Raw genomic sequence first — 27,408 nt, forward strand, 5'->3', positions numbered from 1 at the left:
TTGTTCTATAATATTTATTTGAAGTCGTACATGAAATTAAACTTGAACGGCACAAACAGTAGTAATATAGCTATTTTTTTCTTGAAAATATGATGTATTTTCGTTAGCTATATTTTGTCAAGAAATTGTACACACATTGGCGAAACATATCATACTCTGAGGACTTCTATCGAACTCTTTTATCTTTTATATGACACAAATTGGATTCAATGTTATTCGCGGATACCAATTTTCGTGGATGTCAGTGTTCAACAAAATACAAGTAGCATATATAATATGTAAAATATCTATATAAAAGAATTATACACGAAAGTAAATTTTTCGATAAATTTGTCAAAATAGATACACTGTACCAATGAAAATGATTAGAGACACAGTTTATAAGCAGTAACACAAAAAAATCATCAAAGTTGACTAACAAACATATAAAATGACATCGCCCATTTATTATTGTACCTTGACCTTATAATGCTTACTAGTAAGTTCATTAAAACTATATTATACTTCCGTTTTGACTAATATTGTAAGGTATTTTCACATATAGGGGACGGAATGCACTGACTGATAAATTTTTGGTGCATTTGTGCGATTTCATTTCAATTTTTTTTAAATTACAAAATAACACATCATATATGTATCTATAACTGAAAAGAAAGCATATAATGTTACACCTGTCGAGTTTGATGTTAAAAGTTAATTAGCTCATAAGTATCACCTATATATAATTTATATTTATATATCTTTCAATGTTATTTAGTCGTACTAGTATTTTTGAAGGTTTAATTCTTACCTGAATACGATTTATTTTCCATCTTGTATATTTTGTATAAAAAGACTGCATTGACAGAACAGACTTAACGCTAGTATGGGTGTTTACAAATTAACTGGATTTAATTTTAAACTTATAAAAAGAAAACGGGACGTTCTGCTCTAATGAACCGTACAGACTTTATCACTGCATAAATATGTAATAGTATACAAAAGTTATATTGTTATGTAGTCATACTTTAACACTTTTATTACTATTTCGAACAAATAACTAGTGACCATCATTTAAATTTGAGAATACAATATGATAGATCTGAAACACGGATAAAACCTACTAAGATTTACTACAATAGAGAGATTCCCCTAACGGCGATCTTTGAGAACTGGGGACTAGTTTGTTTTGTAGCCTTCATTTCATCAATGTTTATGGGGTATGACGAACACATTAACACAATAATCATCTTAAGTATGTAGTCAGGTCAAGTTTAGGAATTTGTATCTCATATGTTCGGACTCCTTCGTTTCTTTTGATACGATACAGTGTAAAATATTATGTCCTATGTCACGCTCTTGTTTTTTCATAGAAGACTTCAATAGCTCATAATAAAGTCATTACCAAAATTTTAAGCTGATTATAGATATTCTTTTTCTTACGAATTGAGACCCAAATAATGCTATTACTAAACATAAGGTAACCGTAGTATTTCGATACACCCTTTTCCCGCCATTAAAAATCGATATCTCAAAAAGGAATTCTATAGCCTATCACTATCTTTTGCTTATTTTGTTCTAGAGCTTTTCTGACTTCTTGAGCAACACGCAGAATGACTGCGATATAATATCTGTTCCGTTTTAATGCTTCTTGAGCTATCGCTTGTACACAATTCTCCTCATAACAAGGATATTAAATGCAGTAAAGTACAGTACAAGGCCATGGACAGGAATCAGTTATATATTTGTCAGACAATTGATACCCAAATAGACTGATGTTATTTTTTCATATTTAACTATACATTTTTAATAATGTGAATTGCAGATGGGGTATACTATTCTTGTTTTCTTGCAAAAAGAGGGTAACTACGCTGAACAACATATTGTTAAAATTGCACGACATGATATAAACTGGTATCCCTTATTAATCAGGTCCGTAATTGTTTAAATTCAAAAACATTAATGACATACTCATATTAATATAACATTCATTTGTCATATATATGTACATGTATCTCTACAAAAGAGGTTTAACAATATTCCTTTAATTTCATAAATACAAAACTGTGCCAATGTATGTACTGTTTCAGGAAAGCACTTCACTTCAAACGTACATTTATATTTTGTGAACTCGTCTATTTAGTAACATTTTTGAATTTTTGTGAAAAAGAAAAAATTCTAATAAGATAATGGAAGATTCTGCTTATAAAATTATATCATGATAATTTAAAAAAATGTATAAAACAAACAATAAGAAGAAACTATTAAAATTATTAAAATTAAATCAAATAACATCTTTTTGGTCATTGCTAATGTACTGTATTTAAAGGAAATAGCATTTTTATCTTAACAATATCACTGGTTTGTAGTTCATTTGAAAGCATTTTATGTTTCATAATAATACCAAACTAATATTGTTTTACAAAATATGTTTTTATAACCTAAAAACTTATATCTCTGAAATGTTGCATGAAAACAGCTTTTAAATATGTCTGGTGTCGCTACTTTTAGACTGTTTTAATATATTTTAATATATAATAAAGTCTACAATTCAATCTTTCAAAACAATAAATTGAAATGTACAGTAGTACAATGCATACATGTAGCGCGGTGATCATCCTAGACAAAAATGTGGTATAAAAGTAAATATTCTGCATACATTTTTTAGAATGATACAATAATGTATGATAAAAAAAACCAAAGGAAGTGATTGTATCAAACAAGTCAATATTTGGATTATATAGCAGGTGAAAATATGCACTTTCTCCAATTAATGAAAATATTTAGAAATTTTCTTTCGTTCACCTTGATATAATTTTCGAATATATAGTACTATATCGTTCATCCGCATTACTTTTAGTTTCTCTGTCTATTTTTTTCTATTTTCAGTCAAAGTCTGGAACATACGGACTTGGAGCAACTTCCATAAGTTTCTGTAAAAATCGAGTGACTTTGTCTATAAAAGAATAAAATACAAGTTTATATATATGCGATACATATTCCCCATTTCTCAATTTTATTTTATTTTAGTATGTATAGTATTAGAAGTCCATTACTCTGATAGTATATAGTGCGAAAAAATCGACCTACAAATGCTATGAGTAGATCTGAATTCCTCCCCAACCCGGGCTGGAACCTGTACTTTGTTCTGTTAGCATATATGTTGCAACACCACATAGCTTATCCCCTCCTTTATAATCAATGGCTGATTAAAAATCAATTTTTATTTTAGGTATAACAAAAGAAGATGTGGTATGATTGCCAATGAGACAACTCTCCAAAAGAGACCAAAATGACACAGAAATTAACAACTATAGGTCATCGTACGGCGTTCGACAATGAGCAAAGCCCATACCGCATAGTCAGCTATAAAAGGCCCCGAAATGACAATATAAAACAATTCAACAGATGTTTCCTTCTGGTAGATATTGTAAGAGGACGACTAATCACAATACACGAAGTATTTTTTAAGTATAATACTATAGTATTTTCATTATACTCATCTCATTGGTATAATTACTGGATGCTATTTACTTTAGCATACAACAGCTACACATTTTATGTTTAGATATGTGCTTTTTAAAGTTTATACCATAAAATTATTTTGAAAAAAATCAAAGTATCGACAAGCAGGTAGAAAGTATCTGACAGATCTGAAAAGTATTCCCACGTTAGAAATCCTCGCTATGAAACTGATGATCAAATATATAATAATTCTGTTAAATATTTGAGAGAAATAATTGAGGGACGAACGGATGAAGACGGACGAACGGACGGAAAAGCTTAATGCAATAAAGAGCCCTCTTTTCCAATTTAGTAATTTTATGCATTGATATACAGTTATGAATACTAATGGTTCTTCATTCTGTTGATATTCGGGTTTTGACATTGATTTCTAAAAAGTGTTTTAGACTGTTAAAGCTTTCTTATTGAACAGTTGTTATACCACATCGTCTTAACTATACATTGCAATTTTGGTTTTGTAATTTTCTCTTGTTCTTTCGATTACATATCTGTTTATTTCTGATGAACTTATAAATGAATGTAATTTTAATTAAGAATTAAGTGTTATAGATTTGTTGTTCTTTGTGCTTTTTATTTGCTACTTTTTGGTCGTTTAGTTTATGGTTTTGTAGTCACTTATTAGTTTACTAGAAAATTCTGATAATAAGTGTAATGCTATCTTAAATCTGTTTAACATACGTACCAAATCGCCCTGTCATCAATTGGAAATGAACTAATGGAATATAAAACACTAGACCACCGACCATAAAAATAGCAGCATAAAGAAACTCTACTCTTGGATCTTGAATTATTGGTGCAATAACAAGGTAAATAGAACAGACCAAAAATATCATTGGCAGCAATAAAAACACCTAAAAATAAAGTGTACTTTGTCATGAAATAGATTGAGGACTTTTATATACAAGTAACGTGCATGATCCTAAAAATACTGAGCTCCCTGGAAAATTCAAACGGAAAGTCCCTAATCAAATGGCAAAATTTAAATCTCTAACACATCAAACGAATGGATAAAAACTGTCATATTCCTGACTTGGTACAGGCTTTTTCTTATGTAGAAAATGGTGGATTGAACCTGGTTTTATAGCTATCTAAACCTCCAGCTTGTATGACAGTTGCATCAAATTCCATTAAATTGACAACCATGCGTGAACAAAACAAACATACATAATACTAGGTAAATATATCAAAAATAGGGGTACAGCAGTCAACAGCATAGTTATCCTTGATAGGATTATATATATTCTTCACAGTAACAAAGTCTCTTTGACCATGACAATGATATTTAAACAAATAGTTTAACACCAATTTTATATGTTTGTTGTTGGTGAGTAACCAGGTCATAAAAATTCTCGCAATTGCTATAGATAATTGAAAACAAACGTGTTTCCATAGATTTCTAATATTTATTCTTTTATCCTACAAAAATGTGTTTCCTGTTTGCTAAAACAAATATTATCTAAAAAATACCTAAATTGTTGAGCACGTACCCAGAGCTTGGTTCTTAATTACGTCTCTTATAGGTGGAATTTGGTCTCCTTTTGTATAAATGACAACACACTGGACTATAAGGTGTGTAAATATTTAAACATAATACTCACTTTTATTGGTCTATGAGCATCTTTCATTTTCCATCGTAAAATAAACAAACTAACGATGGCCAGTGCATAAAACAGCCATGCGGCAAAACTAAAGAAGTCGATCAATTGTCCAATATCACCGGGAATCAACATTAATAAGGATAAGATTGCCTGCAAAGGTAACGAGTATTGGTAAGTTCTCTCTGCATACCAAAAGTTCAGCTTTCCATTGGGAAAGTTATATAAAAAAAATGCACTAAAGATATCCATCTTTGAGCAGGAGGAGTAAGGTCTATGAATGATTTTACATTCGCACAAATAGCGATACGTATACAGTAGAATGAAATTCAAAACAGTGTGGCTGTGGCCATTGATTGACACATTAAATTCATCCATTGACTGGGACAATTTACGTGAACGTTTGTCTGTAACGACCACTGTTCACGACGTACCTACGATAGACGTTTAAACTGTGGGGTCACCAAAGGTTTCTTAACGCCTTTAATTATAAAATAATTCAAAAAATTAATCAGGAATAACCTTTATGTTTTGATTTATATAATTGATATAAATCAAAACATCGTGTTATTTCTGATTAGTTTTTCGAATTACTTTATTAAGGTGTTGAGAACCTTTGGTGACCCCATAGTTTAGGTGTCTTTAAAAAGTACATAGTGAGCAGTAGTTGTTACATATAAACGTTCACTAAATTGTCCCAGTCAATGGATGAATTTAATGTGTCAATCAATGGCCTCAGCCACACTGTTTTGAATTTCATTCTATTTAAGATATAATATTTGGATAGTTATCATGATGTTATTTAAAGTAATGGTATACACAACCTAGTATATATCCAATTCCCAAGTCTGAATCAAATAGTGAAAGGTCTCCGAAAGGTGATCTTGCATTCCCTCTCTCAGTATGATCCCTCAAAATAAAATTTCAAGTTCATATTTAATATTTATAGGGAATGTGATTTAACGCCCAATTTCAAAATAGCCAAGCTGCGGCTTGTACATACATCCCGCACAATCAAACGGATCCAAGGTACTAGAATAAGAATAAGAATATTTTATTATTCCAATCAAGGGCCCTTGATGGGCAGCATAACATGTACACATAACACAATACATCATGATTTGTAACAGAAAAATATTGTTATAAACTAAAATGAAACATTGAAAAAAAAAGTTCAGACAGATGTTATTATCTTCATTCTATAAAATCATATACATTTAATTCCAGGCAGGATCAGTACTTTAGACGAGAAATATGACACGAAAACCCTCAAACTAAGGAAGAAACATTAAAAAAAGAAAGATAATTTACAATTGAGTTACAGTTGTTTCAGAATCAATTGTGAGCAAATCATCTCTCATTGCAGTCATGTAAATGTTTGTTTTCAAATGGCATATGTTCTTTCTTTCCTTTAGTTCATGTACAAAATTCAGTATGGAAGTCCTAAAGTATCAAAACTCAATATTCACACTGATCTGTGTCCACACTTGCTTAGATATTTATAAATAACTGGAAAAGTGATTGATATTTAGATTTTAGAAATTAACTTACTGTAAATATTAGGCAAGGAATTGGTGTATACCTTCGACAGTTTACATATGACAATATTTCAGGAAATTGTTCATCTCTGGCAGCAGAGTATAGTGTTCTGAAATTTCATGATTAAAAATGTTTTGTGTTTTATGTTGACATACAAGTTCAAAATATAATCATTTTGACAATAACAACCATAGATTGGTGGATATAAGGAAATCATCGAATCTGGTATATCCAACAACTATTTCACTGTATTTCCTATCAGTGATTGAACCTCAATTTATTTTGCCACTGATGTTTTTGATAATTTTTTTTTCAAGAAATTTCTATTAATTTTTGTGAACATACCAAACATGTGGTTTGATTGCGAATGAGACAAATCTTCACAAGAGACCAAATGAGGTCAACATTATTTTATATTTTCGATTCTTCACCAACCAAATTAGCCAACTGTTTGTATGCGCAATAATCCATTTCTCTTGCGGGAATTTACACAAAAGGGTCTAGAAAAAGATATTTCAAATGTCAACTTATGGACCTAGAACAGTAGTTTTTTCCACACACAGAATACATCATTAATCAAATTCTTATTTATCTAAAACAGCCAGTTATTGACTATCATAAATCATGACGTGTTGTTGTCCAATTGACATATTCCCAGTCTCAATTTTCAATCCCATTGATGTATTTTGAAACACTTACTTTCAAGTATGTAATTTTTTTGGATTTCGAAGCATGGAAACGACAGAGAAAATTACACCGAAAACAAAAGACATTATATTAAATTAAAAGAATACGAAAGCCGAAAGTCTACGAAAAAAAATATCATTCGTAATAAAATATTCCCTATAAACTGCTTAACCAGCTACAAATGTTGTTAAAACTGTCCTTTATTTCAGAATTGAAGGCCTCTTTTAGTAACTTCATTGGGGTGTAAAAGCGTTGACCGAAGTACATTTTGTTAAACTGTGCTCACGGTCGAAGCTTTTACAACCCTATGAAGTAACAAAAATGAGCATTCAATAATATTAATTACATTTTTTAGCTATGATTATGAAAACACGATTTCTATCCAGTTTTTCTTTAATTTACCTGTGCACTTTATTTGATTGTGGGACCTTGTGTCATCTTCGTTGTGTAATGAATGTTAATTTCAGAATTACGCGAAATCGCTGTTAGCCAATCAAAATAAGTGTATCATATTGAAACATCATCTAATGCAACTACTAGACGATCTAAATACCGATATAATTTACCTGACCCCTGAAAATAAAGATCCATTTGCAGCACCAAATGTTGAACACAAAACAAATATTGGCATTATAATACCAGCAGATCCAAGTACTTCCTCTCCCCATGTCTGAAATTCGAAATGCTAATAATTAGCGTACACACATATATACATACACGTATCGTTCAAGAAAAGAGTACTTTAATTTAGATAACACTAAATATATATGAACATGTTGGGGAAATTTGTTATTAGTATACTTCTAATTTTTATACATCATCATCTGATATTCTATTGAGATTCGAAGAAATTTTACATTTAATGATCTTTAATGAATTTATGGATGTCTGTTTAGAGTCCAGTGACAAATCCGTGCATATTCAGGACCAGAACCATGCTTTGTACTATAGACCGACAAGTGGGGTTGGATGTGGACTTGCTCGTCATATGGCAAAACCCTATATATATTTACTTTATTGATATGATTTTTACCACGTGTCGTGGCCTTTTTGATGAAATTACTGCCCTTTAATAGTTTAAAAATTATATAAAATTTGAGGATTACAATAATAATTGAATACTAGTAACTCAATTATGATAGCAACATTACCACAGCAACAGCATCAGATTCCAACAAGCCATCTGTTCCCAACACAACCAGATATGAAATATTGGTTAACACATAGAGAACGGTCACTAACAGTACACCAACGATGTTCGCTCGGGGTAGATTTCTACAATCAAGGAAAAATGTGTTTCAAAACAAAAAGTACTCATATGATTTAGAGGTAACAATATTACAATGTTAGCTCGAGATAGATTTCTACAATTAAGGAAAAATGTGTTTCAAAAAGAAAGTATTCATATGATTTTAGAGGCAACCATATTTTACTGATGATCAAAATCTAAATATACAAAACACGCGACAAAAACATGAGCGAATCGTATGAATCTTTAACTTAAACATTTCTCATTAGCTTAGAAACAGATGCATATGTGACAATTCATATTGGTAGAATACCGCCAATACAGATCCGCTGGGTCCATAATTAGTCTATAAACAAAATACTAAGTAGTTCCTTCGCATTTATTATTTATCCTACGTTATTCAACATTTAAAAGTTAATGTTTGTTTTTATTTAAAACTTTTCAGTTTTGTGCAATGCAGCAATACAATGAACATAGAAGAAAAATAACACTTAGTGTTGTTAAACTAAACAAAAAATAATAGTACATATGAATATAATATTATACAAAACGTCATGTACATGATGTAACACTATCTCTATTTCTTATTATTGACTGATCTTCAGAGGCGGATTTAGGGGGCAGGGGGCCCGGGCCCCCCTTTTTGGGAAAAAATTTGGTTGCTTATATAGGGAATCAATGAAGCGTGACAGGAGCGGGCCCCCACTTATGAAAATTTCTGGATCCGCCACTGATCTTTCATACATCTTAACCAAGACTACTGAGTAGGCTATCCCGCTGAGTGTGCACGTGATATTTGTAGAATGTTAAAGAACGATGAATTTTCATTTTATTTTTTTTAATATATTTAGCCTTACACATATGGATTCTTGAGTTCCTCTGTGATGTAATTCAAATTATTCCTACAAAGAGAGATAACTCTAATGTATATAAGAAAAAATAACATTAACACCTACAAAAATGATGACAATTTAATTAAAATATATTTTCTTCCAAAATACACCCATCAAAATCAGTATCTTGTTCCATTACGTTAATTTTGATCATAAAATAAAATTGAGAATGGAAATGGCTGAAATATGTCCAAGAGACAATAACAGCCGAAGGCCACCAATTGGTCTTCAACGCAGCGAGAAAATTTCGCATCCGGAGGTGGTCATCAGCTGGCCACTAAATGAAATAGTGTATTGAATCATTGAAAATGGACGCCACACTAAACTTCAAAAAACATACAAATGAACAAAAACCAAAAAAACATACAAGACTAGCAAAAGCCAGTAGCTCCTAATTTGAGACAGGCGCAAAAATGCGGCGGGGTAAACATGTTTTGTGAGATCTCAACCCTCCACCTATACCTCTAGAATAAAGAAACACACACCAATGTTCATTTCTATATTTTTTTCGGTAACTTTAATATTGTATGTAAGATTTATACATTAAATTACATGAGCTATGTTATATAATAATGTGTATGAATTTAAAGAAACGATTTAGTTGAACGTAATGAAACATTGGTGTTACAGACGACTAACTGTTTTGACCACAACTCCATCCTCTCAACACATAAATGTTATCAACCATTGGTTGTCTCTCTGGTATCAATTTAATTTAACAAAATATGCAAACTCATGTACGAAATAAGGATGCATAATTATACCATATGTGTATATCAATGTTTATAATGCAAGTTTTGAGTGTGTTTATCTCTTTCTAGTTCTTTAAGTAGTAATCAGTTTTTTACACATTAACAGGTCCGAGACCACAATTGTCGTCCCTTGATTTTCGTTGTTCAATATAGTCCCTAGTGTTGACAGTGGGTTACTAGCCATTAATTTGTATACTCCTTCCAAATTTATTTCTCCATGTTTAATGCCTCAAATTGCAAATAGGGGGGTGAAATTACACTGTAAAAAAATTTGGGTCCAGAATTTTAAAGGAAAGTAGTGATTTGGTCCAGCTGAAAAAGGTTGAAAATTAGCACTTCGGAAGCTGTCAAAAGATTTCAAGACGCCCTAAACATAAAATTGTCCATATTTTGAGTTAGAGCCGATGAAGTTTTCTATAATTTTGATATAATTTGTCCCAAAAGTAGTACAACACACTGTAAAAGTTTCTTTGAGAAAGCGCAGGTGGGATTTTTTTAATTTTCATTTATGTTCTAAAAGAAATGCACTACGAAAAAATTGTGTTCTCGGACCAACAACTCTACCATTACAAAGAGAATGCAATTAGTGTTGACACAACATTGGAGTTCTTACCAACCGTCGTAAGCCCATAATGCATCATAAAATGCCAAAGCAACACCGGACGCCGACCCGACAGTTCCATCAAACCCTGTCTTCATTGTAGCTGTATGTCCTACAGTGAACAGAATGTGCAAATACGTTATAATTCAACAGTGATTTGAAACTCGAAGCTGTGATAAAACACACTCAACATGATCACATATTAACCGTGAGACAATAAAGGTAGACCTCTAAAAAATTATCATGTTAGTGTTGTTGCCTGAGTTTTATTCTTCTTGTTTTTTTGTATTTTTGCGATTTGGTTTGTGTGTGTGTGTGGTTTGTTTTGTTTTGGTTTTTTTTTTTGCATTAAGGTTCCATTTTTTCATCTAAATGTCTTTGGTGTTTGCTGATTGTATAATAAGTCACCTTTGTTTAATTTGTTCACAATTCTTTAACCTGGTAGTGAGTTCAGGATTTCGATGTTCTTCCTATTTTTTAAAACAAATATGATGAGGTTTTAATAAAGAAAAAAATATGATGTGGGATTGCCGGAACCTCCTTTCCGCTATACTGATTTTGTTACATCTGACATTATTTTGCATGCTTACCTTGTCCTAGTTTAACAAGTCCTCCTATTACAATAATGACTAGAGCAATAAGCTTAGCAGCTGTGAAGATCACTTGAACGCTGGCGCCTGCTCTTGTATCATAACAATTGATGATGGTTAGCGTCACTGAAAGAATAACGAAATTATTTGTAAAACAAGCTTTCTATATATAAAAAAGCAACATTTACAACGAACTTGTTAAATCGTAAAGCATAATCATGCTTGTCCGTTCTATTTTATTACTGATTAACATTCCCGCATTTAATCTTTAATTTTACTCAACAGAATAAGCCATAAAAATGTAAACAAAAGAAACGAACATTTGGTGTAACTTAACATATAATTTTATTGATTGAAAGATGGTTGCTTATCTCCAGTGGCAAATATTTCATGCATATTCAGGACGAGAACAAATTAACAGACAAATAATGTGTAATACTTAATAGAGTCCAGCAAGGACAATTGGACTGTTACTGGAAAATGAGGGTATAGTGTATAGGGACAGAAATTTTGCCATGCAACAGCGGCCACCCACAGACCGCTCCAAAGAGTTGTTGAATGAGAACATGATTCTTTTGACACAATCATCTTTTACTTTATGGATACTCAAACCTGTGACCTCTGTGTTACAATGCAGCGCGTATAGCTGCTGGGTTAAGTACTTCCTTAGCTCAATCGCTTACGGATGACTAAGTATCTACAACAGTTACTACTGGAAGCAATACCATTATGACCCTTACAACATATACACTAGCTAGAATTCTCTCTAACCGCCGTGAACTTTTTCATTGAACATCAATGTAACCGGAGAGCACGATTCTTCTTACAAAATCATCTTTTTTCCAGCGGGACCTTAACCGACGAACTCTGTGTTACATGATTGCGGGTTTTCCTACTGCGCGAAAGACACACTTCCTAAGCTTATTATTAGTATTTACTAAGAGAAGCAATCCCGTCACATATGCAAACTTTAAGCATAACAAGAACACACAGGCACATTGGAAGGTCGACTATCCATACTTCTATTTATATGGAAATTCGACCTTCCAATGGATAGAAACAAGTGCCTGTGCAAGAACACCATAAACAACGTCGCAATTTTCAAGTATTATTGCACTTGCAAACCACAGATTGGAGACGTTCGACATGTTCCATGGGCATGAACGATGATATATTACTTGTTCACTGGGTTCTTTTCGTATTCTTATGTGCAAACTGTATAAGTTGTATATAATGTGCATGATAAAAAGCACTAAATGTCCTTAGACAAATTTAAAACAAATTATCCTTTAATCTAGAAGTGTAAACATTATATAACATCCCAGTGTAAATACAGTATTGTTATGTTTTATCTATATAACATTACTGAAGTGTTTACATTTCAGACGAGTGTGTACTTGATGTATTGTGTTTTGTCAACATCAATAAATTGTATCCTAACATAATAGAATTATTTGAGGCTGGACATAAAGCATTTAACAACCAATAAATCAATAAGTAAACATATATCTTTGAACAGAGTAGTGAAGTCAAACTCAACTATTTTGCAAGTTTACAAAATATAAAATTGGTAAAATTATTTTTTGTGAATCAGGAAAAATTGAACAAGATTTGTTTTGTTACTCCTACCATTCGTTTGATAGATCTAGAAAATATAAAGCATAACAGTTAAGAAGAAAGTGAACCAAAAAAAAAAACACGAACTGAAGTTTCTAAAATATTAAGACAAAAGATACCCCTCCAACGACTACACATACACTCATTCACAAAAATATGTTATACAAAAGATAAAAAAAAACTATACGGCTATATTGAATCACAATTGACTTCTTTCTTCTTTTGTAACTAAATGGTGTCCTTAAACAAAACTCGCAAAAGTGACCTCCTCCTGCTATTTGACACTTGATATCTTTTAAAATCCACAGAACTTGTATAGCGGTCTAGAATTACAGCTTGTTATTTCAAACATCTTTTGTTTTGCTTCTAGGTCTACCAGTTTACTAAATTAATAATTTTTTTTGTTAGGGAACTTTCATTCAAGTATGAAAAAAGCATTACTATCATTTGATAGAAATATTTTATAGCCTAATAGTTGATTATCTCATAATTATTTAAGATACTTTTTCACAAACCGAGTTTGGCTCTGTTAATATATGTGTACCTCATCTCAAATATGTCTTACTGGTCCCTCTTTTGGTAAGCTAAGGATATTCCTCGACGGAGCGTTAGTAAAACAGAATCGTTGCCATGCAAATTTTATCTTAATTTATAATTTAGATCTCTTTTTAGAATAAGAAAATCATGAGATTGCATTCCAAGAAGAGGGACTTTCTCATGGTAATCACTTCAAGGAATAGTACACAAAATATATGGTTTAAAATTGGTCCTAAAAATACATACCTATTATGGTTGCGGCTATAATCTTAAGCGGCACATCCGGTATTCCACAGTATGGGAAAAATGTAATGAAATATTGAGCAAATGTCAATGTAATGATAGCTACACTCGATGGAGTTAACACTATGATTTTAGTCCAAGCATAGAGAAAAGCTAGCACACGTCCCATAGCCGCTCCTATGTAGGCATATTCTCCTCCAGACTTCCTAATAATGCATCCTAACTCGGCATATGACAACGATCCTAAACAAATAAAGAAAGAATATGTTAAACTTCAATACTTTAATTTTGCTTTCTATTTTCGAAATGATGCTGTTTATATTTTTAATCAAGCCAAAGCTTACAATAGGTGGTATTGAGAATCAAACTTAAATTTTGTTATAAACTAAAAAAGAGAAATATTTGGTTTTCTTTTTTTCAATTTTTAATAAAATTTTTATGCTAAACTTGAAATATAAAAAAAAACAAATTGTTGAAAACGTCATCATTACGCATTTGACTGTCGTGTTTGTATTCATTTCGATTAACTTTGTAAAGAAAAAAACATAACAAAAAAACCCTCATCGACGATAGCAAAATGCAATGTTTTTGCCTGTGGTTGGTTACGACAATTTGTTGTTGTAGAAGACTCTATCTGTGTTGACTGTCTTTAACTGTTTATCTTTAGACTTTAGTATTGGTATGGTTCGTTCCCGTCTGGTTGAAATATAGACAACATCTTCTGTTTTTAAATTGTTTAAAGTGTTGACACAGATTTGTTTTGTCTGATTAACGAATTTTGTATCGATTATGATGCTATTACTGCTGGTACGACACAGATTATGAAGGTTGAAATGTACAGATGGCGCAATCCATGTTCTTGCATACCAGAAATACATATGGGTGTACGACCTATAATATGTATCTGATTTTAAAATAATATACAAAGGTATAACGGGCTCATTTTAAAATAGATCTAAATGGACTTATATTACTGGTTTTTTTAGTATGATATACAATTGGTATTTGCTGAAAACGAACGACAGCGAATAACATATTTGTCTACAAAATATTAAAACGCAATCTTGATAATGTAATATCGACATACATAACTGCATTCTATGGTGGCCATTTAAGGCAATTTTGCGTGTTCGCCATTCATGTTCTAAATCGCGATATCGAGAACATTGAAATATTAATTTTTCTGATTTCGCGTTTTCGACTTAGCGTTTCGCCTTCGCGATATCGCGTTTTCGGACTATACAATATGAATGGCCAAAACGCGAAATGGTCTCAATCGGCCACCATACCATTCTCTTCATTGCGACCTATTTCAAATTTGATTCAATATGCATGTTATAGCTGAATACTTATTAGAATACTCACCAAGTAGGGAAAGCATACCCCCTAGACCCTATACTATTAAACTTGGTCCGACGGAGCAATGTGCATGTAATAGCTGAATAGAATACTTACCAAGTAGGGAAATCATACCCCCTAAACCCCATACTATTAAACTTAGTCCGACGGAGCCAGTCTCTGTTAAAACACCTTTTGGAGAGATGAAGATCCCGGACCCTAAAGAAAGATAATTCTCTTTAATAAATGTCTTTTCTTGTAAGAATTAAATTTCGTACCGAATAAAAAAACATAATTATATACAAAATTCAGTTTTCTAAAATGAATCCTGAGTCTTCCCTATATATATATATATTCAGTACACTATTTAGAAGCTTATTTGTTCATAATTGTGAACATTGAAAAGAGCATAGATGTCGTTCCTTTTTCTAAGACAAGTGCCTGTGATTTTGTATACCAGGTCTTTGGTAATCTCGTTTGATATATTTAACAATGTATCATGCCTTTTATGTGTTTTTTATGTAAAAGCATATGGGTTGACATCTGCATACTTTGATCTGTAGTAGATAGTTGTCACTTTGACAATCATACCACATCTCCTCATTGTTATTATTTATAGAGGCGTCTCTCTCCTTATCTACACTGCTGGTGGACGTTTCGTCCCCGAGGGTATCACCAGCCCAGTAGTCAGCACTTCGGTGTTGACATGAATATCAATGATGTGGTCATTTTTATAAATTTCCTGATACAAAACTTTGAATTTTTCGTAAAACTAAGGATTTTCTTGTCCCAGGAATAGATTACCTTAGCCGTATTTGGCACAACTTTTTGGAATTTCGGATCCTCAATGCTCTTCAACTTTGTACTTTTTTGGCTTTATAACTATTTTGATATGAGCGTCACTGATGAGTGTCATGTAGACGAAACGCACGTGTGATAACTATTTATAAACTTTTCTCGTGAATCTTTATTTTTTTTTATTTTTTTCCCTTTTTCTCAATATGTTTTATATAACGAATGCTTAATATCACATACTCTTAAATTAAAGATATTAAGAACATTTGTTCATATACCGATGAAATACTACGTGTGTAGTCTTAATATACAAATCATAGTAATATATATTACTATACAGTCTTTCACGATAACTTACGAGAGTTAACTTTGTTTTCTATATTTTTTATAAAGTCTTGTCTCAAATTCATATGCATCATTTGTTTTCATGCTTTAATGCACAAAATGTACCTATAACAGTTCCTACGATAAAAGATGTTCCACTTATAAGACCAACGGTTTTCTTAAGAGTTACTGTATTTTCTATCACCACACCACCATCAGCGCCACTTCTATCTACATCTCCATTTATAGGTCGCTTTCGAAGTTCATTCTCGTCATAAGGCTCTCCTAAAAAAAAATCATATTCTGTCATCATATATAATTAAAAAGAAGAGAATATGTAAATATGACAGCAACGCGTTACTTTCCACGAGCTTTTGGATTTAAAAAGACATTGGATACAAGTTTTTTAAGAATTATAGCCAATATACTTTGCGGCATTTGCCTATGAAAACTATATATAAAAACCAAAGAACAAGATCCGAACAATATAATGCCTTTGACAATGAGCAAAACACGTGCCGTATATATATATACTATAAAAGACCAAGGGATGAAAAATATTTGAGACCTACTGCAAAAGTATATCTACTGACACATAATACGTGTTGTTTACGCTGCTTTCTACGTAACTGTAAAAGAATTTAAACCAAAAAAGGAACCTTTGTTGCATAGTCAATTGGTTTATACATTTTGACGGTTAATATCTTGTAAATTTAAATACATATAATAAAGAAAATGATACTTTCTTCATCTTTTCAATTGTATACCAAACTGTTATTTAAAACTTCTGCATGCGTCGTATCAACGATTTAACTATCAAGATGCAAAGATTCAATGAATAAATTCGATAAGTGTCTATAAATTTTGAATTACACGCTTTCACGAAACCTGAGGAAAAGTGTATAGATATTACAACATGGTTTACTCATAACACAACTGTTAACAATATAATGACTGGAGTTGTAAATGTGATTAGTTGTTACTTTTCGGTTTTGGTGAAATTATTGTATAATTTGATCCCCTGTATAATTTCGACTCCATAATGACAGTTTAAGCTACTTCGCGTTTAAAACTACCATATCATTTTCTGATATTTCATAATGGTTTTATTTTTTGTCTGATGTTCCCACGGCATTTCTCGATTGTTTGTAATTTATGACAGCCTACATAAGGTGTTTTGATCAAATATCAGACAAGTGTCTATAAATTATGTAAACAATAAAAACTTGTTCTGCACTACCATAAAGTGATGGTTTTGAAAAGTTATCGAAAGTACGGTATAATTTCTAATCAGATAACTTTGATTTTTTTCTATACATCAACTAGAATAAAAGAAAGCAACATTTTGTATACGCTAAATACCTTCTTTTCCATCTCAAATCAAGTTTGAAAATATGCAAGACCATTTAGAATAAGAACATCCACTTCTAACTATTAATACCAGTCAGTATCTGAACTACTACTTTTCTGTTCCTTTTTAAAGCATTAATAAGTATACAAAGCAACTCTAGGTCATACATTATGATATATACGTCTTTATGAATAACCAAAAACCATAAAGTAAACCAAGTTATAACAAAAATGACAGAATATAATACAAAAAATTCACACAAGAAACCGAACAGCCTGGTTAATATAATAACGTCATATAGGTATAAGTGATGGAGGTTTAAGTGATGGATTCATTTCATGGCGAAGTCAGTGTGACCAGGTAAAGTCTTTCTTTTTATTCTATGGTCGACCATGTTGCAATACTATCCCATGTACCCATGTGAATAGAAATATACAGTCAACGCATTTTGACTGCTCAAATAGAACGAGTGCAGTATAAATAAATATAACCCATTGCAACTCAGAAAAGAGAATAGACTCATACCATTATGTTAAACTGATTTAACCACTATAGGTATCCTGTCATATAAAAACTGGAAGAAGAACATTTTGCTGTTATTTATGTGACTTGCAGGCTGAGGCACTATTAAAATAAAGTCCAAAATTTTGCAGAGCTGCTCAGTATCAGAGGTTTTTTGTGTCCTTTGCGATTCTGGAAACTAATAATTATCTAATCTTTCTGAACATTTTTAAAATATGTAAACCTTTAAAAATTCTATCAGCAGACCAAAAACTGCAATTTGAAAAGACGTTTGTCAATTTTGACATTAGAGTAGCGCCAATCGTCTCACTACATGTTGGAGCAGACACTGCTTATACCAGAGCACCTGATTTAATGCATGGCTTAAAAGGGTTAAACGTTGGTGTAGTCCGGTCATTACTTGTACTAGAACACTGTTTATGGCATGTGTTGTAAATTGTTGCTTTTTGTAATGTTTTTATTCATTTTAAAGTTTGAAAAATCTATTTCTTATTAAAGATTTTTATTGACAATCAGGCAGATTAATACGCAGATTCATGAGTTGTCAGAAGAATGTGGATAAACACTTATTAAGTGACATTTGCATCTTTAAATAAAAGTCGTATAACAATTTGAAAATCTGGTATTGAACGGATACCATGTAATATTGCATTGAATTTGACTTGCATCTAGCATCATCTTTTGTATACTAGTATAATTGACATTTGAATTATATGATCTGATACATGTTAATGACATCATTCGTAAATATAGCTCAACATGCAGACTTCTTATACGTTCAGGTATTTCACATCCAATATTTTATGAAAAATATTCTTTATCAAGCACAAAAATGTCAGTATTCACCTCAAAAGCTAACAAAACCTTTAAATAGACTTATTAAGAAGGGATATAGTTACGATACTGTTGTCAGGTCATTAAAGATTGCATATTTTGACGTTAATATTGATTCACTTATAGGGTCTTTGCATCGGAACTAAACACATTTATTCTTAATAAACAAGTTGTTGGCATGACAGGGGTTATGTTCTTCTCATATATGTTATGATGGTATGATACTAAACCCCTCACGGGGAGGATTGTGCCTGATATTCATATGATGAAGACATAATTTTTCAATCAGTTTAATTGAGGTCCGGAGCTGGCATGTCAGTTAACTGCTAGTAGTCTGATGTTATTTATGTATTATTGTCATTTTTTTTTATTTTCTTTGGTTACATCTTCTGACATCAGACTCGGACTTCTCTTGAACTGAATTTTAATGTGCGTATTGTTATGCGTTTACTTTTCTGCATTGGCTAGAGGTATAGGGGGAGGGTTGAGATCTCACAAACATGCTTAACCCGGCCGCATTTTTGCGCCTGTCCCAAGTCAGGAGCCTCTGGTCTTTGTTAGTCTTGTATCATTTTAACTTTTAGTTTCTTGTGTACAATTTGGAGTTTAGTATGGTGTTCATTATCACTGAACCAGTATAATTTGTTTATGGGCCAGCTGAAGGACGCCTCCGGGTGCGAGAATTTCTCGTTGCATTGAAGACCTATTGGTGACCTTCTGCTGTAGTCTGCTCTATGGTTGGGTTGTCTCTTTGGCACATTCCCCATTTCCATTCTCAATTTTAATACATGTAAATTGTTATTTGGATATTTAATAATGTTTAATTAACATGCAGGTTATTAATGATATGTGTTGTATATATGATATACGACGAAGAGACAGCAACCAAACGAATTGAATAATTAAACAACATCTAAAGTTCAAAATACAGTCGTAAACATTCGACAGGTCAAGTTCTTAATGCCAACATAGACGTTCTAGACTGCAAAACCAAAGATATGAACCGATTGCACCGACAAGAATCCAGCAAACAGCAAACGTATACCCATAGTACCCTAACACATTTAAAAGTCTTTCGTGATCATCGGACTAAAACATTATTATTATTTGAAGTATTCACTAAGTAACGTTTTATGCATAGTATTATCGACTTACGAGTTCTCAGTGAAACAAATCGTATCTTTTGAACCTATTTTTTTGTATATATCTGTTAGTTCGATCTTATGTGGTAACCTAAATGTACTTTGAACTAGAATATGTGTATTTATTGACTTTGCAAATATTTGCCATGTTCAATATTAAAAAGATTTATATATTATATGCCTTTTTTCTTTTTTGTTTGATAGTCACTTATATGTGTAAATTTGGCTACAAATTCCTCATACGTATATTAGTAGCTAGATGACCCCTCCCAGTCATTAATTTGAAATTGATCTTAATTTTTCTCTTTTTTCGGCTTTTATATCAAATTTAGTTTTATATCTTGAATAACCAGTAAATGCAATATGCACTGCAAGTTTTAAAAAAATCGTCATGTAGATCATTTGAAGAATGTAACCACAATTTAAAAAACTAATTTCAAAAGATGTTTAAGGTATTTAATATAATTTGAAAGGAGAACATTATGATTACAGTATAATAAGCAGAGAACGAAGTATGATTACAACCATGTATTCCTATTCAAAAGCATTGATCGTAAAAATAAAGGGGTTCCAACTCCCAGAACACCCCTGGATCCGACTCTGTAAATGAAGAGACAACCACTGAGAAGGTTCCTGACGCGGGCCAGACAAATACACGTGTGCATTGATGTGGCGAAGTGAAACTTTTTTGTTTTTATATCTGAATGCCAACTCTTTTTTTACTAAAAGAATTTTTTACTTTAAAGTATTCCCGATTTAACGTTTTACGCAAATGTTTACTGATAAACGACCTGCTTGCGAAACATATCTTTAAAGTGTAAACCCTTCTTATTAAAGCTCTTTTGCAGATAACCTACTTACATGAACATTGAACTACATGTTCTATATATAACAGCATGTATTGTCGTTGTAAATATTTACAAAGTTGTTAAGATTTCTACATTGTATAGTCCATTTTTGCTTTCCCGCGTATCACTTATTTATTTAAATTCCTCATACAATGTACGTATATTAGTAGCTAGGTGACCTTGCAATAGTCGTATTCAAGTATAGAAGTAAATGACCTTATTATTCTCTTATTTTATTTTTGTGGTTTCGAGATCAATCTATTTTTATATATAAGCAGTTAGTGACCTTATTATACTCGTTTTTATTTTTGCGGTTTCGAGATCAATTTTGTTCTATATTTATTTTCCTTTATTTCTATGGAGGTATTTGATATGCAATGCACGTTTAAAATAGACATATTAAACATAAAAAGGTAGTGAAATTGAACACACATTTGTTAATAAGGCACTTTCCTTCATGTACGTAGTTTTACTTAATAAATATTTACATTCACAAAGGAAGTGATGTACACAGGAATGCTCTCATTTTTCTGACAATCATCAAAATGATATGCGTTAGGTAGTTGGGGCATAGACGTATGGGTTTTATTTTGGCCGGTAAGACACATACTATATCAACCGGCTGTGTAGGGCGGTTAAACACAAATGCACAGTCACGTTTTTGTCTGAAAAAAGTAAATAACAAAAATACTAAACTCCAAGGAAATTTCAAAACAGAAACTTTAAGCCCTTTTAAACACATCTATCCAATGGAAAATAACCGTCATATTCCTGACTTGGTACAGGCATTTCCATATAAAGAAAATGGTGGATTATACATGGTTATATAGCTAGCTAAACCGTCTATGACAGTCGCATATAGTTCTATTGTATTGTCAACAATGTGTAAACATAACAAACAGACATGAAGGTAAAAACGTCAAAATCGGGGTACATTTACATCAGTTAATTGTATTATAATCTTAACCACAACAAAACAAATAACTGTTTCAACATACTAAAAAAGCCTCAACATGACGTATAGAAAAATACATAAGCAAAAATGAGAGACAAGAACTCAATTGTGACATAGCACAATCGTGGGATGTATAAGTACCGATGCACGTCATAAGTATATAATTAAAAATGGATGAACAGTAAACTTTAGGTTAAAAATATTCAACACAAAAAAGGTGCTTTTAAACACGTAATTCAGATCACAAACAACGTCTGTACCTAGAATCTATGTATTGATTTTCAAGACCATCATGTTTCATTTGTGAAGCTGTTAGAAACATTTATCAACATGCTGCTGATATTAACCAATGAACTTTTAAAGAGACAGGACGAGCCTTTCTCTGACATAATCTTGGCTCATCAACTTTTTGCTCAGACACTGGTGACGTTTGATAAACCCGAGTAGCAGTAACAAGCTCTTGAATACCAAATGAGTTGGGAATGTATGTCCCGTATAATAAGGTGAAGTCGGTATGTTCCTGCTAATTTTCAGACGTTTTCAAGAAAATCTAAGAAACAAGTTGATCATTTTGAAAGTGCCCATAGGCGTACATTGCACCCATTGCATCAGAAATTTTAATTTTAGTACAGTATACTATGAAATATTTAACATGAACCTAATCGTATTTTTTTTTTTTAATAATTTGGTTGTTTTAGTAATTTGGTTATTTAGTTGCATGATTTTATAGGCACTGTGCTAGTTTTTCACTGCACGTTTGAAGTTAATATTGTTATCTCTATCTGGTCTAAGTATGTACTTGGGTGAGGTTTTGGAATTCGTGGCAAATGTTCAGACTCCTTGGTGTTTTTCCATACAATACAAGGTAAACTATTTTGCCCCATAACACCCATTTATTTTTTCACGAAAGGTCATTTTCCAAAATTTTAGAAGATTCTTGATTTTCTTTCTTTTGTTTTGAAACCCAAATAATACCAATGCAAATATAGGAAAAAGTCTGAATCCGCCTTTTCCCGCCATATTTCAAATCTCAAATATCTCGAAAAGGAGGTCCATGACCTATGGATATGTTTAGCTTATTTTTTTTATCTTTAACGCATGCTCTACCGGCTAATAGGATCAATTTTAAATTCTTGATTTATTAATTTTCACCTCACCTCACATCCTTAAATAGAAAAATAATTGACCACTTCTAAAAGCGAGATTAGACTGTTTTGCAGTTAAAATTTCAGTTATGTGTCAATATAATTGTGAAATGTTATCACGTTCACCGAAATCAAAAATCACTAAATCTCTTTTTCAGAGCAATTTAAATTTATACATGTATGGATCGTCTTCCACGCCACAATTTTGTGTGCTCAAATTATATTAATATCCTGCCAATTCATAAATTGATAAAAATGTCTCTTCGAATTATTAAAATATTCATTCTGATAGTTTACATAAATAAATGAAGATTTTGACAGCAGAACATCTATAGAAATAACTACAAAAACATCTATTAGCCAACACCCAGTCTTCAGAACACAATAGATAGACGTCTTATAAATTATACCAAGCTTATTATCGTCCCGACACTATAAAAGTTGGAAATAATTCAACAGAAAATTTCAAAAATCTACAAAGAACACCGTACACGTAAATAGATACAAATGAAAACCACTAGCGAGGTTATTGGTTCGAGGAAGGAAGTGAAACAAAGGCGGGTTTACGTTATTGTTTTGTTGGGTTTTTTGTTGTACGGGGGAAGGTTCTCCCAATCCGCTTTTAATCTTAATCAGTAGACCAGCATTAGTGAAAACAAAAAATTCTAACCTACTCACATGATAGTAATGTTGAATACATGATTACATAGCATCGTGTTAGGCAAAAAAATAGATTACTGTAAATTCATAAATTTTCACATGCATTTTGTATTGCCTATGTTGAAAATAGGCAAAAATTTGCTAAACTTTTGCAATTTCAAAATTTAGTGAAATATTGAATGCAAATAATGCTATCCCAATTTGAACCCCACTTTAAATCAAAGAAAGAAGACAAAAATACATCCTATTAGAACTACCCGATCGGTGCTCGTCTTGGGTGGGAAATGTCACCCAGGTCAAACCAAGTACCTGAAAATTGGTACTTGCTGCTTCTTAACTAAACAGACAGCTTTTATGAGCTAGTTAAGATCAAAGACTGGTTGGCGTGGAGTAAGAAGACTGTATGTCAGCTTTGAAGGGTGACATTGGCTGCGGACTGCATCCTTGTAAATTAGCACGTCTAAAATCCTACTCAGCGTGTTGATCTTATACAAAGGTTGGTTCATATTCATAAAGTAACTTGTTCTGCTCCTTAATATGTATTATATTTGCCACTGGTCGTTAAACAGCGTTTTGTCATTCTCATCATTCCATGAGAATTCATGGATGAACAAAATAAGCATGGAGAGTTGTCTCATTGGCACTCAAACCACATATTCTTATATCTGTAATAAAACTTTACTACTGTATATACGACTTGCTTTTATTACAGAGGAAAATAAAACAATCAATTGAGGAATGAATTTAAAATTATTTTCATATTACAAAATAAATTTGTCAAAATGCCTACCTTTGTATCCTGCATTGTCCATTTTTATGAAGGAATAATAAACCGACAACTTTAACTTATTCTAAATGTTTGTCATTGTAAAATAGATCCGATTCACCTCTCAATATTTCGATAGGTGATTCACTTTGGAAGGATGTATATTTGTTTCTTATTCAAATGCATTAACGGTTTACCTGTATAGTGTAGGGAGAGATTGTTATTTTTACTCCCTTGTATAAATCAGTGTATAGACCATAGGAACGTGGAGACACACAGTACAATTAAGTACAATATTTGCATACATCGTTTATGTAAATATCTACACCTGAAACTGTTATTTTTTATTGTATATATGTTGAATATTTTTGGACACAAATCAGTACTATGTACACTTTACAGTAGATTATGAGTTTATATACAAATGCGTTTAAATATTCAATAAACGAAGTGAATGAACCCTCCTTTTCCGAATTTAGTTTGCAAATGCTTTTTTGGTTTGAAATTTCTTTTTCCAAACTTCTTTTTCTGTTGATTTTCGATTTCATATGAGCCTTTTTTCAAAATTAAGTCCCTATGGGTTGACCTGGACAGCGAAATATAACAATCTCTGGACTTCTCCCGTCCGGCAATATAACACTAGTCTGCCTCATTAACGCCTGCATTTGGCAGTGCGAGATGTATAAATACGCAGCCACGTCCAGCAATATAGCACACGACTCATTAACGCAGATGGCCAGATGTAAGGCAAAATATATGTCGCTCACCAACCCAACATCACTAACCAGCGTCTATTTCCCATTGTTCATCACAGTAGACCTACCTTTCACAAACCAGCAATTATTTAAAAAAAAAATTTGTTTTCGTCCAAAATATATTATGAACTATATGCCACTGAACATTGAGCAAATGACAATCAATCAATTAATCAACTAAAATTGAGTTTGACATGCCTTTTTGTATGCAATTGTTTAGTGAAGAGCAGCTACGGAACCGTAACTCTTATGGTCCTTTTTATTTTTTTTTTATTTTGCGGACCCGCAAAAGTAAAAAAATAACATAAGGGCATAAGAGCTACGGTTCCGCAGCTAAGTGAAGAAACGCCTTGAAATTAGTACTTTATCTTTCCATCTTATTTAGTTTCTTGATGGTTTTTTGTAACAGGTGGTAACATGAAAACAAGTTTTTTTTTCAATATTTTATTAATTTAGTTGTTTCATGCTCAAAACCCATTACTATTATTTTGATAGTAGGCCATTAACCAAAAATTTACTCTTATTTGAGTTATCTTCTATCTTTTCGGTGATGTATTTTTCAATGTGTTCCTATTTGCCAGCAAAGCAGATACGGGAATCAGTTGCCATTGAAGGAGTATGTATGGTACGACGTTAAACCTTGTCAAGCTTTCATTTGCAAAAAGCATGTATACACTCGAGAGTGAACAGTCTATTCGTTCTGTAAATAGTAATTTGAAGAGATGTTGCACTGTAAACAAAGATATTGATTTTTAAAATAATTGACTTTTATAGTACATGTAGATCTTCCATACCTACTGCCCTTATTACAGTACTGCAATTAATAAACGTCAATGAATAGTAGCGGAAGACGGATTTTACAACCAGCAGCAATCCAAAATACAAGTTATTTAACCAAAACTTTCAGGTTGCAATACAGTCTCAAATATTGTACGCAAACAATCAAATCCAATTTATTAATCGTTTCTGGTTTTAGATACGCTGAGAATAATCAAAGATCTGACATCAATAAAATAGAAAATCATGTATGTGAAGTTAGCAGCCGGTTCGTTATTCGATATTCGATGTTCAATATCAAACAGGCTGCTAGCAGTCGGTTGGATATTCAAAATTTAGTTGAAAATCATAAAAACAGAAATACTAAATAACATTAAAGTATGATTTTAATAGTAAAGAGGACTGATAAGATGCGTAGGAAATCGTTTCATGACTTCTTCTAACTGCCGTAAATTCTCGTTGTTCTCGAATGTAAACCCTTTTCTAACTGGCTTATTTGCAGGCGCGTAGCAACCCGTACGCAAAAACGCAGTTGCGTACACATCGAAAATTTGACAAAAATAAAAATATGGTAAATCTAGTTAGAATAAAACTTAAGTAATGGAAATAATTATAAAGTGTTACAAAAATATGTTAATAGTGCACTTTGGCCGAGTTCACTTGAAACTCTTCAATCGACTTCATAGATTAGCACGTGAAAGCACTAGAGTTGATATTCGGAACAACTCTAAGTAACTCTAAGGTAATCAAGGCCCCGACCAAGCATAACAAAGTAAAATATTCTCATTGGTTTGACGTCATTCAAGAGTTTCTCGAGTTTAACCCTGGCTCGGTGAGGGTTGGAACCAGGGTACGAGGGGTTAACTCGAGTGGTTCAACTTAAATCGTTTTGTTGAAACCCAAATAAGTAAAGTTAACTCGAGAGTTGCAAGTGAACTCGGCCAAAGTAACTATATTTCGTTCCGGAAACTAGTTTTCTCTTTACATTTTCGGGACCAGCATCGTGACTTGTGCTGCTGATGCAAACAATTAAAATAGCTGAGTCCTCGGGGTTTCAGAATACAATAAGTGCGTCTACTATGCCTCCTTACCCTGAAATCTTTTCTGAAGATTTCAAAATGACTGATGAAATAAAACGTGATGTTTTATTAATAGGGTAATATTTTTGAAACCTATTCACCGGTTTTTTTTTACGATCAACGTGTTTTTTACTTTTTTATTTTATGTTCGGTCGTGCAAGATGGGTGCCTCGTTCATTTAATTATACGTGTCTCGAGATTAAAAGTGCTTATTCTCCATGTGCAAAATTTAAAGTGCTTGTTTTCTTTGCTTTTTTTAAATTAAAAAATCGTTGTTGGAAGTTCATAAAAAGAACTCAGATTTAGTTTT

The 27,408-nt window shown here is 32.1% G+C and overlaps 2 protein-coding genes and 1 long non-coding RNA gene across 5 annotated transcripts in view; 1 reads left to right on the plus strand and 2 right to left on the minus strand.

Annotated features, from left to right (window-relative positions):
* The window catches only part of LOC143079843 (b(0,+)-type amino acid transporter 1-like), a 52,476-nt gene extending 51,562 nt beyond the window's left edge, over positions 1 to 914 (minus strand). Inside the window, exon 1 of the mRNA XM_076255475.1 lies at positions 791 to 914. Within this exon, the coding sequence (XP_076111590.1) occupies positions 791 to 812 (22 nt within the window). The 5' untranslated portion in view covers positions 813 to 914. The remainder of the gene's footprint in view (positions 1 to 790) is intronic.
* On the minus strand, positions 1 to 24,670 carry LOC143079842 (b(0,+)-type amino acid transporter 1-like). 3 transcript variants are annotated; one of them, XM_076255472.1, is made up of 13 exons: positions 24,512 to 24,670; positions 16,391 to 16,549; positions 15,263 to 15,364; positions 13,811 to 14,050; positions 11,411 to 11,536; positions 10,833 to 10,932; positions 9,432 to 9,476; positions 8,477 to 8,600; positions 7,892 to 7,995; positions 6,651 to 6,747; positions 5,103 to 5,252; positions 4,187 to 4,355; positions 1 to 2,935 (listed from the first exon to the last, which is right to left on the minus strand). In XM_076255472.1, the coding sequence occupies exons 1-13, from the start codon at positions 24,531 to 24,533 to the stop codon at positions 2,865 to 2,867; spliced, it is 1,509 nt and encodes a 502-aa protein (XP_076111587.1). In that variant the 5' UTR covers positions 24,534 to 24,670; the 3' UTR covers positions 1 to 2,864. The 3 variants fall into 3 exon arrangements, with proteins under 3 accessions (XP_076111587.1, XP_076111588.1, XP_076111589.1); XM_076255473.1 differs by lacking the exon at positions 24,512 to 24,670 and adding an exon at positions 20,975 to 21,107; XM_076255474.1 differs by lacking the exons at positions 15,263 to 15,364; positions 16,391 to 16,549; positions 24,512 to 24,670 and adding an exon at positions 15,173 to 15,229.
* The window catches only part of LOC143079845 (uncharacterized), an 8,897-nt gene continuing 5,482 nt past the window's right edge, over positions 23,994 to 27,408 (plus strand). Inside the window, exon 1 of the long non-coding RNA XR_012979500.1 lies at positions 23,994 to 24,217. This is a non-coding gene — a long non-coding RNA (uncharacterized LOC143079845). The remainder of the gene's footprint in view (positions 24,218 to 27,408) is intronic.

Source organism: Mytilus galloprovincialis, chromosome 6 (genome assembly GCF_965363235.1).
Source record: "Mytilus galloprovincialis chromosome 6, xbMytGall1.hap1.1, whole genome shotgun sequence".
In the NCBI taxonomy this organism is placed as follows: Eukaryota; Metazoa; Mollusca; class Bivalvia; order Mytilida; family Mytilidae; genus Mytilus; species Mytilus galloprovincialis.

What these genes read in the sequence shown, in the direction of transcription:
- LOC143079842 (XM_076255472.1), bottom strand. Translation starts at nt 24,533, where the DNA reads ATGGACAATGCAGGATACAAAG. An exon ending in TATAGCCGCAACCATAATAG is followed by an intron (nt 11,537 to 13,810) that starts GTATGTATTTTT and finishes TTATTCTTTCAG; the next exon opens with TGACGCTAACCATCATCAAT. An exon ending in TTATGGGCTTACGACGGTTG is followed by an intron (nt 9,477 to 10,832) that starts GTAAGAACTCCA and finishes CTCTCTTTGTAG; the next exon opens with GAATAATTTGAATTACATCA.